Source organism: Alosa sapidissima, chromosome 1 (genome assembly GCF_018492685.1).
Source record: "Alosa sapidissima isolate fAloSap1 chromosome 1, fAloSap1.pri, whole genome shotgun sequence".
Taxonomy (NCBI): domain Eukaryota; kingdom Metazoa; phylum Chordata; class Actinopteri; order Clupeiformes; family Clupeidae; genus Alosa; species Alosa sapidissima.
Genome location: NC_055957.1, coordinates 33,282,202 through 33,296,811, shown reverse-complemented (window position 1 = coordinate 33,296,811; position 14,610 = coordinate 33,282,202). Strand labels below are relative to the sequence as shown.

At 40.2% G+C, this 14,610-nt stretch overlaps 1 protein-coding gene across 3 annotated transcripts in view; it reads right to left on the bottom strand.

Moving 5' to 3' along the window:
• Positions 1-279: 279 nt before the first annotated feature.
• The window catches only part of slc34a2a (solute carrier family 34 member 2a), a 34,735-nt gene continuing 20,404 nt past the window's right edge, over positions 280-14,610 (bottom strand). For 2 of the 3 annotated variants that reach the window (XM_042108343.1, XM_042108351.1), the window contains exons 2-13: positions 13,226-13,286; positions 10,640-10,765; positions 10,362-10,490; positions 6,431-6,574; positions 6,204-6,315; positions 3,549-3,744; positions 3,335-3,430; positions 3,034-3,154; positions 2,525-2,692; positions 1,989-2,105; positions 1,505-1,629; positions 280-1,158 (exon numbers count right to left, since the gene is read on the bottom strand). In XM_042108343.1, coding sequence (XP_041964277.1) covers positions 607-1,158; positions 1,505-1,629; positions 1,989-2,105; positions 2,525-2,692; positions 3,034-3,154; positions 3,335-3,430; positions 3,549-3,744; positions 6,204-6,315; positions 6,431-6,574; positions 10,362-10,490; positions 10,640-10,765; position 13,226 — 1,887 coding nt within the window. In that variant the 5' untranslated portion in view covers positions 13,227-13,286 and the 3' untranslated portion in view covers positions 280-606. The remainder of the gene's footprint in view (positions 1,159-1,504; positions 1,630-1,988; positions 2,106-2,524; positions 2,693-3,033; positions 3,155-3,334; positions 3,431-3,548; positions 3,745-6,203; positions 6,316-6,430; positions 6,575-10,361; positions 10,491-10,639; positions 10,766-13,225; positions 13,287-14,610) is intronic. The other variant, XM_042108360.1, reaches the window with a different exon arrangement.

Below are 14,610 nucleotides of genomic sequence, written 5' to 3'. Positions count from 1 at the left end.
GAGTTACTTTCAGTTTCCGTTTTGATGCCCCATGGGTCTGCTTTAAGCTGCCTGTCCATAACTTGGCCTATGTTGTCCCAAATGTCTCATTCTTTTTCCGGTGGGCTGCATGTGGTGAGCTTATACAACAGGGCTATGGGTCATTTTACTCTGAACTTACACTTTAATAACAGAAGCGCTATGTCATAAAAGTTTATGACTTGTTTATGACGCGTTCATAACAGTGTCATGTCACTCTTATGTCGATACTGTCAAATAAAGTGTAACCATAAATTGAGAATGTTTTAAGTGCTTTATATTTCATTCTAATGTTAAACTGTGTAAAAATACATGATGTACAATACGGGCGTAAGTCCAGCTCAGACTGATATATGTTACTCTGTAATGTTGCAGTAGTATTCAACATTCCTCTTAATTCAGAGTGTCCCATGGCACTTCTCTTTCAGTTTCACATTAATGGTATTTCTAGCTTAGTTCACCCAGACAGGCACTTTAACAACACTATTTAACATTGAAAATGATGCAGTATGACCAACCATATGTGATATAGACAATATAAAGTCATTATGGCCATGTTATAAATTAGCAACAAACAACGTGTGTCTTTTACAGAGATGTGGCCTTGATGATGTATGGTTGCATGGTTGCTGCTGCATCGCCCTTGCCATTCATCGCAGGGTTGTCATACACCTTTAGCGGGTGACCGTCCTTCTCTTCCGTCACCGCTACCTCCTCATCTGACGCTTCCTGATGACAGCATTTGCAACAGCAGCAGCAGTGCGTTAGCATCCAGGAGACAACGCGGTCCCATGGCTCCAAGGAGTGCATCCAGAGTGGCAGGAAGTCCCAGGAGCGCAGGCCGCTAGGTAGCCACTGGGGCCGGCGATTCTGCAGCGCGTTGACCGTGATGGCGAAGATGATGAGCACCACGATGGGCACGAGCACGCCGACCAGCACCTGCCAGCCGGCCAGCGACAGGCTGAAGATGAACAGCGGGATGATGAAGAAGCAGCTGAGGATGTAGAGGCCTGCGAACCAGCGGTACTGCGCTGTCTGGTCCCCAAGTGCCTTGGCCAGCCGGATCGGCACACGCATGAAGGGGATTGGGAACCACAGTATTATACCGGAGATGTTAAACAGAAAATGCACAAGGGCAATCTTTAAGGAGAGAGAGAGAGAGAGAGAGAGAGAGAGAGAGAGAGAGAGAGAGAGATGCTGAATACATGACTCCGGTATGTCATCATGGGCCACACTGACAGTTGGTGGTATGAAAGTGATGATATAAGGGATTCTTTCCTTACAGAGTTGCAGAGTTTGTAGATGTTTATGGTTATTGTTATTTTGTTTAATTTTATGTAGTCTGTTAATGATATTTTATATTTTTAAAGCTTTTTCATTTTATTTTAGTACACACATTTTAGTGTAATGTTTATTGATTTCATTGTAAGTGGCTTTTGACAAAAGTGTCTGCTAAATACCATAAACATGTATGTGTGCGACTAACCTGTAATGAGTTTCCCAGTGTTTCCGGAGGACTGGCCAAAGCTGCTAAAATGGCTGTTGTTGTCGTCCCAATATTTGATCCCAGTGACAGAGGATATGCTCTCTCAATACTGATGACCCCGATTCCTGAACATGAGACATTCCCACAATAAGTAACATTCCAATAACCAACTTACATTGTAAAACTTAAGTTCAAAAGATACCCATTCAACAGTGAACTCGTAAAGTAGATACATTCCCTCTTTAAGCAACTTGTAGTGCTTATCTAAGACCCTAAGATTGACACTAAGATAACATGAAAGCCCTTGTTAACATGAATAAACAAAAGATAAACCAAACTACCGTGTACGCGCATGGTAACCATGGGCAAAAAGAAGCACGGGAGAGCAGCATGTTAGGAGAAAAGTGGAAAACAGTGGAAACAGAAATATGTGGATACGCTGGGACATTTATCTAAACTCCTTGGTGTAGCAGCTACGACTGACCGACAAGTGGGGTGATGGCAGATGTGAACACCGAGCTGCTCTGAACGATGAAGGTCATTCCTGCGCCAACCACAATTGCGATGTAGCCCGTCACCCATCCGAAGGGGAATGGGAAGTCTGCGGAAACATGAGGAGAAGATGTAACAGATACGTACAAGCTGGCCTGCATTAAAGTACTGTTAAAACTGTTATGAATTTCAAGCTTACAGGTGCATTATTATACATTGTGTACATGAACAATTCCAACATAATGAATATATTCTTTATTTAATTCATTCTTCTTGGTAGTCTTAAAGTGTCATTGTGAAACGCATGTGGAGTTTCTCTATGTTTTCCTCTCGAAAATTATTCCAACTGTCAATTTTACCATCCTAGCAGCATATTCAATGTATGTTGTGTGTAAGCATGTGTGTTGTGTGTGACTATGTTGAATGAAATGTGTCAGACAAAAAGCATTTCCCTGTTATCATTCGTCATTGAATATAACATTGCTGACCAGCGTCACATTTACATGCAGAGTGCATGTTTTCTCTTACCTGTGTTTAAGATCTTTTTGATGATCACGGCCACTTGGCCCTTTAGCATGGAGTTCAGCAGCTTGACAATAACAATGAGACAGGAACAGAGGACCAGCAGCGAAACAGCCAACAGGATCAAGCCCACAGCCAGGTCAGACATGTTGGTATTCACAAAGAGGTGTTGGCCTGTGAAAAAAAACAGCAGAATCATGATCATAAAGAATATGAAGCAAGTTTGGGGGGGGTTAACTCATTTGTAAATGCTTCGGCTTATCTTCTGGTATTTGATTCAACATAGTTGGGGAAACAGCTCTGACTAACATCCTGTTACAGATCAAACTTTTCATCCTTTTTTAGATGAAATTTGTTTTAAAAGGATGTGGCATGCCAAATAACTTATTTGTATTCTTGACATAATTACTTTTAACACTTCCCCAGTGAAGAATTGTAATGAGGGCATATTCAGATTTTATGAATGTGTTTTCTAAAAAGCAGGGACTGGGTTAATATCAACATAGAAAACATACATTTTTTGATGTTTATGGTCTCTGATACATTTTTCATGGTCCAAGTCAGATTCCCGTCTGTCCAGCAGAGCAATGGAGATGTGCAATTCAGCTCACTTGGCACGGTCACATTCTTCAGGGTCTGAAACACCACATCCCATGTAAACCATTTATGAGACTGTGTGGGGTATTGGTTGTATAGGGTAGTGTAATAATATCTACTTCAATTTCATACATATCCGTTACGCACCAACTTTGTTCTGACGCATGTGTATGTGTAGTTACATTCCTTTGTTTTCTTCACTCATAATAATAACCTTACCGTATTTGTGAAGGTGTCACACCAGATCTTGATAAGACTCATATTCTTTGCTGCAGGGTCGCCAGTAGCTATTGCACTAATAACTGATTCATCCAGCTATGACAGAGATAGGAATATAGAGTATCCAGCTCAGAATTATCCTGATATGCATGTGTGCAATAATAAAACGTTTTTAAAAAAACATTTGGCTTTGCAATAACTGCCAACCACATACCACTATGATAGATTCAGTCAGAGGGTCTGTGATGACACTTAAAATCTCTGGAGCATTCTCTCCAGATTGTAAGTGGAAGGCGTTAATCAAGTGCCCAGTGACTCTGTACAGGTACCCAGTAGCAACTTCCAATGGCAGCAGCACCAGGACAGAGAGCCAGTTGAAGAAATCATGCACTGTGGCTCCAGCAAAAGCCCTGGCAACAAAAGATTCACATTAGTTTTATTATTTTAGTGTGTCACATATTACGCACTGACTGAAGAAATACTCTGAAGCATCTCACTTTGGCTACACCCAAACAGAACAATACATAACGCTACATTGTGCTCTGTTCGTTGACAACTTCTAGTCAAGCTAGCATCTACCGTTAAGTGCCTGGAGTCTGGATTGAGTGCTAAGGAACTCTGATGACAGCGTCAATTACCATGAAACAACAGACTGTCGCTGTCTAGGACCACCGAGCTGCTAATCGGCACGGTCGCCCATCACGACTTTGGACTGTCTTGTTCTTTCGGTGCTCTCCAGACTGCCAGTGATTTCTCTGGTTGGTCAGTTTCAAAGAACTTTGTTGGTGTTGCATCGTTTGTGAAGACACAGCTGTGTGCAGTTTTCACACGGGTCATCATTGCCCTTGGACATTTTCAGCTGGTTTGGAAATTTAACTAATTTACCATGATTTTATTATTATTATATATTTTTTCTTTTTAACTGTATTTTATTTTTTACTTTTATTTGTTAATTTGTTTGTTGTCTGTCTTGTATGCCTTGGTGTCACGGGTATGCTGGCGACTACGCCGCTCCGTCCGGCATCTTTTGTGTTTGTTATTTTTTAAATGTATGTGTCATGTCTTGATGTCACGGGTACGCTGGCGACTACGCCGCTCCGTCCAGCATCTTGTCTTTTTGTTGTGTCTTGTATGTGGAGCGTTTTGGGTTGCACTCTGTGCATGTTAAATGCGCTATAAAAATAAAACTGACTTGACTTGACTTGACTAGTCCATGTTGACAATTTGAACATTCTAGAATGGAAGTGCATAGACCAGTTGTTTGTTTACAACCAGTCCAACGATTTTATCTAGGCATCTCATCGGTGATTGGCTGGAACAGTTTATTATGTTTTTATGATCCAGGCTGGACCAAGTTGTTTTTGTTGCTGTTTTTGGAGCCTGGGCTGTCTGCAGAGACATGTTTTTTACTGTGTATTTAGGGCACAGGCAGCTAGTGGATGGTGAAGTGATTTTTGCAGTATGTGACAAAAAAATGTTTTAGCTTAGAAACCGCGTAACATCGCTTATCACACAGAGAGAAGAAATACTATTTTCTGATTTCTGTTTTTTACTGTGTATTTAGGGCACAGGCAGCTAGTGGATGGTGAAGTGATTTTTGCAGTATGTGACAAAAAAATGTTTTAGCTTAGAAACCGCGTAACATCGCTTATCACACAGAGAGAAGAAATACTATTTTCTGATTGGCTGGTAGGTGTCAACAGGACACCTATGAAGTAGATCTGGTAAAAAAAAAAGTTTAAGCACCATTCCATATCAATGCTTATGAATGGTTGTTATAACAACCATAGTAGGACGACGGTTGAGCCTGGAAGCAGGCTTCACAACTATGGAATCAACTGTAAACAAACAAGCTAACTGTCCATGCTATCGCTGTTATAGGGCCAAAGAAAGTTGTGCAACAAACTGAATAAGTCGCCTTCTTTTTAAACGGAACCGCTTGTTTCCTTTGCGTGCTGTACTATTGCCTATAGTGGCAACCAGGTGATAAGAGAGAAAACGGCCTTCGAGGTGTCCTGTTATGCGGAATTAATGGACGCTGCGCGCCAGGAAGTTCTTTGCCTCTCGCCCTCATCCATTAATTCTGTATAACAGGACACCTCGGCAGCCGTTATCCCTTACTTAGAAAACCTTTAATTTCCCTCAATAATATAGGCAACAAGGATGCAGTGTCTGTTAAGAATTGCATATTATAGGGTGATAATATATCATGCATTCGGTCAGTTGTCTTGACCGTAGACAAATAAATCTTCAAGGTGATTCTTGTTGGGCATGTCCATGAGAATGTACAGTAGTTGTTGAATGAAGTAGGCTATGTGTAGCCTGGTCCTACCAGACTCTCGTACATTTCATAATGTACAGAGTCTGGCCACTTTCCATTGCCAAGCGTTAACTTCCTTGAAGGTGAGTACTCTGTTGACGTTTAAAACTATTGAGTGCCCAGAGCCACTCTGGATCTTCCATAACCAAATGTTTGGTCGTGACGTATGTCATGCTCAAACTAGCGCACGACCTTAACGTCATCGTTCTCAGTCACCCCCTCTGTTTGCTGATTGGACAGGTAAAATTTGTCTGAGAAAACCCGCAAATATACCGAAATCCCAGACGATGTACTGAAGGAAAATGAAAATTGAGCGGAAGTACGTAGGAGGGCGGAGCCAGGCTAGGCTATGTGACCTCTACTGCATAAAAACATTACACCAGCACAAAGCAAAATGTTAAGGGGAATTTCAGCATCTCAGCTTGGAGCACTGTTGTCAGATGTCTTTAAGTACTTTCATTAGGAGCAAAAACAATGAATTCTGTTCAGTAATGAGGTAGCTATATGAGGACGCATATAGGCATAGCCTATAGGTTAACCATAACTTACCTGCGGAACTTGTTCCTGTCACCAACCTGTGTCATTGCCACAACAGTGTTAGTCACAGATGTTCCAATGTTGGTGCCCATGATCACAGGAACTGCTGTGGACACCTCCAACACTATGGAGGGTAGAGGGAATCTAGAGATTAGAGCCAGATCATCTGGATAAACCATGGTTCACACCTGTCTATAACATTCCATTGACCACTCCACTGTCCTGTGATATAGACTCACATCCAGATGACACCATGCTGACCACTATGGAGGAAGAGGTGCTGGAGCTTTGGACCAGTAGTGTAACCAGCACTCCAATAACCAGGCCGGCCAGTGGATTAGAAAGCACTGCATTCTCTTGGAAAATATCTCCAGCTACCTTTCCTGATGGGAATTATAGGGGTAAAACTGGTATGAGTGAGGCTGGGAGAGGTAGCATTTTAAGATCAGTATTTACAGATTCACATCAAAAAGATCAACAGGGTTTTGGATAAAACACAATGTTACATAAACACAATGTTAGTGTATTTTCCCAAATCAAGGTCAAGGTCAAGGTGAACTTTATTATCCCACAGGGGGAAAATTCATTCATGGTCCTTCATTGCGCCCCCATCACAACACACTCTCCAAGACATACTGTATACACCAATAACAACAAACCAACCCTTAAACCAATAAACATGTATAAGGGAAAGAAAAGAATAACAATACAGAGATTGACCGTGACAAAACAAAAATGGCAATAGACTTATTACAGAAATGACAATGACAATCCAACATCAGACATTGATACAACATAGAAAATACTAATATTGTAGCTAAAAATGTATAAAAAGAAATAGCTAGGAAGCTAGCTAGGGATGGCTGTCAAGGAAATTGTGATCAACCATCCAGTTAAAGTGCCAGTGTGGAGTTCAAGTGCCAGTGTGGAATTAAAGGGCTTGCGACGTGCTTGGTCATTATACAATCTGATCGCTGTGGGCACAAACGATTTATAGACCCTTTCAACAATAAAAACAAAAACAATGCTTGAACATTCTATTTGGTTCCCGATCTACTTCCTCTGCATTAAAGGTCCAGTATGTAGGAAATATTGGAAAATAAACTGTAACCATTCTAAAAATGATCACCATATGTTGTCAGAGAGTAAGGAAACACGATGAATTGAAGTAATGGCTTATTTGACAACATTATTCTAACCCGTAAAACCCCATAAAACCCATGAAAAAAAATGAGTTACGGGGCGGAATCTCTTGGAATTTTCGTTTATGTTTTGAACGATTAATTCTAGAATAGCGTATTAATAATGGGCTAGCGCGTCCTCCTATTTGGGTTGCCAAATTAGCAAAGGCCAACTTTCAACAGCTGTCAGTTGTAGTCATAAACGCCTACGAGAGGCAGGCAAATTTCCAAAATTAAAACAAGAAACAAATTACAGTGTTTCCCCTAGAATTTTTTCCAGCAGCGGTGCTATTACTTGGGGGGGGGAGGTTGTTGCGCATTTTTATTTATTTATTTTTTTTATATCATACCTTCGTGTTTCTTTTGTGGACATTTTCAGCTTTCTTTTACATTATTGGTTAAAAATGATAGAAGAAAAATGAAATGGCACAACCCAGAAAAAGATTATTTACAATTTATTTAAATTTGTCTTAATGGCAAAGGCCACACCCAATCTGTGAGCACTTAATTTTTCTGGGCTTTTCAAAGAACATCTCTAAGGCTCTTTGGTAATTGAATTGAATTGTTGGGGGGCCATTAATGCTGACACGCATGCACGTAGCCAGATGCTCTCCTTGTAGTCTATTTCTCAGTCCCAAAACAACAAACCCACGTATAAAAAAGTAAATACTCACTTTTCTTCTACATCACTCCCACAGTTACCATACAACTCACTCACAATTAACTCGAAAAGGACCTAGGCTACTTGATTGAAGTGCGACCGTTCGTCTCACCGTCAAGAGAACGCTGAAGTTATGAGAACACGTCTTTCTGATAAGAGAATGTAGGCTCCTATGTCTAATGCCGCAAACGTAGAAAAGGTCTGTTTGTGATAGCCTATTATAGCTAAGTGGACAGAATTTAGGCTATACGTATATGCCAACATATGCTCATATTTCCTTTAACTATCAGAAAGTTTAAACAGGCCTAGACTATGTTCGCCTAGCTTTCCCATGCAAACATTACATGTAGCCCTACGCTAACGTTACAAGTCTAGGCTACAATTAACGTTAAGACCATACACCTTGTAGCACATTGGTTTACTCTATTGCATTACTTACGTTTTAATAATTTGTCGTTGAATGTTGATGGAGGCTCATCTTTGGGAAATCAGCTCCCTGGATAAAATTGTCAACCGGAGCAAGAGTTCTCAGAGTTGACGACACCGGACGTAAATCCAATCAGCAGAAAGAACCGCATCACAACAGTAGGCTAAATCGCAACAAACTTTTTTCCCCCCATGTTAAATTAATTTCGGTAATCATGAATTGGTTTCTTTTATTTGATGTAGGCTAGGAGAGGAGGATGCATGTTTCACATTAGTGTCAATGTGTCAAAGCAGGCTTTGGATCAGAGGAATTGCTCAAGCTTAACATATGGCATAGGCTACAAGCGAATTCACGGCATACAAACAGCTTCGTGATGAAATATAACTAATATCATTTTTTATTGTCACCAGGCCTATAAGTAGGCTATTTATTGTGTAACCTACAAGTGAACGATGACACCATAGGCTACACTGTGGCGGAGCAAGACCCCATCAGTCGGATAGCTAAACAATGTAACCGTGTTCAGAACGTAGGCTAGCCATATGGGCTGCAGACTTGTCTTTGGGCTTGTAATCACCGGACACATCATGCCGCATATATGTCCTGAATAATGAGAGGCTAAGTGCGGATTTGATGCACTTAACTTACTCAAGACTTTCAGAAAACAATTTCGAGATGACGTTGGCCGTTGTGCTTTTACAGTGTGTTAAGTGAATCTCGTGATATTATGTTGCAGCAGCGCTGAAAATCCAGCGGCGGCGCTGCGCCGCTGTTAAATACACTGTAGGGGAAACACTGAATTAAGTGGACATCGGAGGAGCTTCCTGAGATGGTGACGTCTTCGTCAAACGAAGAATATCAAGTCTGACGCAGAGCTGGTCATATTTCTCCACAACAGGTAGCCTAGGCTAAACTTCATCTGCATCATCGCTAACTTCAGCTAAATATGTTACGTTGGTTAGAGAGGTATTTTTTGTTTTCACTGTTTCCGTAATGTGTAGCTGGGTCATGGTTGGAGAAATGTTAAAGCACCTGCAGGTCAACTAACGTTAGCTAAGTCTTCATTACATCTGGCAACCCAGAAGAGGCTCGCGTCTAGTAGTCTTGAGAACGTTCACCAGCGTTTTGATTTTGGCCTGCAGAACGTTCGGTAACAATCCTACAAATCGCACCTTTAAGATAACATATGGAATGTTAAAAAGGAAGTCTTGTGGGGCCAACTGATGCTGATAATGGAACTCTCTTGAAAGGGTCTATAGTACCTTGCTGTTCTAATTCTCTGTTGTAAAATTCTACCAGTTGACCTATTGCTTCGCATACATTTATGATGGAGAGCTTGAGTGGGGCCATTGAGGATTTGGTCAGTAATGTTTAGGATAAGATCATTGTACTGCTGATCTGCCGACAAGTCAAGTCCGATGATATTGCTGGCCATTTTGAACATATGCTGCAGTTTCTTTTGGTCTAATCTAAAATTATTTAGATTTTAGAGTTTCCTAGGTTTTGTTCAGTGCACATTCATTAAAAATTAATTTAGAGTCAATTTCAACTCCCAAGTATTTGTAGGTGAAGACCCTCTCTTCTAATTCACTGTTGATCTTTGAAGGGGGAACCATTATTCTATTTTTGCTCAAATCTATCACTATCTCTTTCGTTTTCTTCACATTGATTTCAAGAAAATTATCAGAACACCACTGAGTGAAACCCTGTAATTCCTTCTGAAATTCATTCACAGAAGAAATGTCGGACTTTAAAAAGCCAACCAGTGCTGTGTCGTCAGCGTATAGGATAGGTGACAGAACACACCCTTGTGATGCCCCAGTATTGATAGTATCTAGATTGTATCTATTCATATTTGTGTTTGTTTTCTTCATATTGATTTAAACAAATACAACAGTTACCTCCAACAAGCTGAAATGCTGAGCTTAGGAGATCCAATGAGCAGACAAATATGTAGAGGCAACCAGGTAGAGCAATCAACTTCCCCACTGTAATTGCCACCCTCTTAATCTTTCCGTTTCTGTCCAGATCTGTGTGAGGCAGAGACATAACAGGAGACTTTATTCCTGAACCTGAATCTGAAAGTAAAGTATGGTCACTCATGCTGTGCCTCTTAAGAGCTCCATCATATAAACATAATCAGGAAAATACATTTGGATGTGGAAACAGGAGACCTTACCAGACCATTTAACCCCAGTGTCATGGAGTTCAGGCAGATCCCACGGGTCTTCCAGCTTCTTCTCACCCTCAAACAGAGCCACTGTAGAGTGGGCAGCCTCAATGGGCACTGGCTTCTCCTCATTCACTACAAAATAGATAGATAGATAAATAGACAGAGAGAGAGAGAGCATGTTCAATATGAGTATGATAACAGAGTGTCTATTTACACCCCTGGTATGAATAGCCTTGGCCTACAAAAACAAAAAGACGTTGCTCACGTACACAAAAAACATGGCGGACATTCATTTTTTGTCAGCAGAAAGTGAAGAATTCTGAAAGGTTTCGGCACTAATATCTGTTCAGATTAATTTTTAGATTGAAAAATTGTGTTTTATTTTCATAATCTTGGTTCAGTGAACACATACAACCGTCAGTTTGTTAGTTAACAGAAATTTCGTGAATATGAAGTTAAGGCCTATAAACTATAAGTTTACCTGCAAACATTATTTACTTGTGGAAGAAGATAGTGCAGTGGTCACAGACATGAGATGGCATGTGGGAGACTGAGGTTCAATTCCCGTGTGATGCGTTTTGGCAGAGTGAGTGTGCATGTGTACCAACGTCTCTGGAGAGAAGGCGCGCAATTTGAACAAGAAATCGGTTCTCAAACGGAAGTTTTGATGCAACAATTAGCTAGTTCATGCACCAGGGTGTAAATAGCATACAGTACTATATACACCAGGGAACGAATAGCATCCACTTCTAACTATACATTGATGCAAACAGCATACCTTATTCAGAGTGTCTATTACACAGCAGGGCCCAGTTTCCCGATAACGACGGAGACCCGCTCTTACGAGGGTTTTCATCTTACGATCGTTCGTTTGGTTTTTCCGAGTGTTTCCCGAACATGCTTGTAGCGTGAACGTGCGTGCACTGCTCTTAAAGGAATTATCCGGAGTAAAATGCACTTTAGATCGATTTACGGATGATTGGGAGTACATACGTTGAGTTGACATCCAAATCATGTCATTCGGATGTGTTTTGAGAAAGTTAGATGTTACCGTTTTTAGTCAAAGTTTGTTAGCGTGGAAGTGAGAAGGGCATATTATTTCGCCGCTACAAAAACGCTATTTTTATACCTCTTCTACAGTTCCAAACAACATTGCACTTACGTGGTAGTGAGTAGAGGGTCCCTAAAGCCAAACCGAAGTATCCCGAGGTCTTTATGTGGTCGGATAGAGAGTCCAGAATGAATTTCATCAAGCCAGTACCTTTCCGGAAATGTTGCCATCTCGATTGCCAAGCTGGAAATTCACAATTTCGTCGCCGTAAAAAAAAAAAAAACATAGTCCAGTCCATACAACTTCATTTCAATTTCAAAAGAAATACTGGACAATGTTTTTTTTTTTTTTTTTTAAAACGCCGACGAAATTGTGAATTTCCAGAGCACACTTGAGCAATCGAGATTGCCTATATTTTATTTATTGTTTGTAACTGATCTGATTGAATTTCATGAAGAATTACACTCTTTTTACATCATAAATATGGTGTGCAACCATACAGAAACAACAGTTTTCACATGGCAATATTATACATATTTAAAAAGGGGATAAATGGACTCCAACAAATTGTTATCATTTGACAAATTCCAGATTGACAAGGGAATGGTAGAGCAATGTGTATGCTCAGTTTGCCTTAAGAGCACAGCTCATCACATTTGTAAGGCTTTTTGTTTTTGTGTGTGTGTGTGTGTGTGTATGTGTGCGAATCACAAATGAGTGGGTATGGGCTAGGTTGATGCAGGCTCTTGAGACTAATATACCATAAGTATTTTATCTTGAATTTCCCTTTGGGGATCAATAAAGTATCTATCTATCTATCTATCATCTTGGGTGCAACGGTTCAGGTAGGGCTAGTTATTTAGCCTAGCGCAGTGGGGGAGTGCCCAACAAATGTCATGTTCCCTGGTGTTTCAGTAACCCGGAATCATTGACCAAATTGATGACAATAAAAGAAAAAAACATATTTTTTTATATATTTTAAATGACTTGTCCTGATTCTTCCTGTGGATCTTAATGGGCACTGATGAAGCAATAATTTCATTGCTAGTTTTTCATAATTACTATTTAAATTGTTTGCTGCTCTAAGGCATTTTGTTTACCAATATGAGTCCAACGGTCACATCCATAACGCTGGAACTGCCCTATAATAGGCCTTTTGCATTTATATTGTTGTGTGTTGCAAATATGTACAATACTTTAACAGGTTCATGGTCAGTATGGGCCATTTACTTACATAACTGGCTTATCTTCTGTCAGTTGTAATGTACTTTAAGATAATGGACAAATCATAAATTATTTGCCTTATCCGTATGATAATTACAGGTGGGGAATTACAAGATAATTACATGATAATTGTAATTACGTAATTACGATAGAGAATTTAACAAGACGAGGCCCTTTATGCAAAATGACTGCAAACAAACTTGCAACTAACACACACACACACACACACACACACACACACACACACACACACACAACCACATTCACACACACACATACAACCACACACACACAATATGCAGAAGTATAATACGTACTGTTTGTGTCTTTCTGTGTGTCCCCTTTGCTATCCTCAAGTTCTGGCCTAGTAGTGATTCCCTGAAAAGCACCAAAATACACATCATCATTTCTCTTAATCCCACAATACCACAAGAGGCCAGAAAAACATAAAAAAAAGTCTACAAAACATGGCTCTCCTTCAGTTAAAATGCCTTTATTTAAGGGGCAGGCGTGGGTACTCTTCTCTTTGACCAAAGCAGCAGTTAATATCACTGTAAGACTTTTTAACTGTCATCTCAGATAGGTTACTATAGGGCAATTCCATGCAAAGGTCATCCTTACCATGGAAAAAAAAGTTGTGCACACACAAATAGAACTATTGTTAAAATGCTCATTTAGGTCTATATTTTATTGTTTGTAACTGATCTGATTGAATTTCATGAAGAATTACACTCTTTTTACATCATAAATATGGTGTGCAACCATACAGAAACAACAGTTTTCACATGGCAATATTATACATATTTAAAAAGGGGATAAATGGACTCCAACAAATTGTTATCATAACTGGCTTATCTTCTGTCAGTTGTAATGTACTTTAAGATAATGGACCAATCATAAAGCATCCGAAAGCATCTTAAGCCTAAGAGCGTCGTAAAGTCCCTCTTACAAACGTCTTAAGATTTGCCGACTGTTTCCTGAAACATGAACGGAATTCCACGAAACTTGGCGTGCATTCAGAGGGTGTCATAATGATCCTACACTTCCAATTTCGTGCAGTTTTGACTATGTTAGGTCACAGATACCTGTGATTACAACACCTCATTTTTACTTTTTTGTGTTTAACTAGGTGGCGCTATACATGAAATGAGTGGTTATGGAATGGATTGACATGGCCCTTTGAGATCAACATACAAAAAAAAATGGTCCTCCTAAACCCTACGGTTCTCGAGATATTCACAGAAAACTGTGTCTGCCCTACCCTCCTTTCGGGGGGTCTAGTCCAGCGGGGGGGCTACAGATCAAAACGAAAAACGATGGTTCCATGCTATCCATGTGGGGTTACATGCCCACCAAGTTTCGTGTACCCCGGTCTTACAGTGTCCCGGGAATCCTTGACGGAAATTTGGACATGCGAAAAAGAAAAAAGAAAAAAAAAAGAAAGAAAAAAAAATCTGACTAAACCTATATGACCGCCGCTTTGCTGCGCGGCGGTCATAATAATTACAATTATTTATGTCTGTGTGTGGTATATAACCTAGCCTACTTGGGATGCTTACATGCAGATGTCAAAGTGTTTCTATTTTCGTATTGATGTGAATTAATGTGTAGATCCGAAGTTTGAATGGTAGGCCTAGCTGTGACGTGCAGTCACCTGACATCACAATCAAATTAGATGATATTTCAGAACTATTAACGTGGA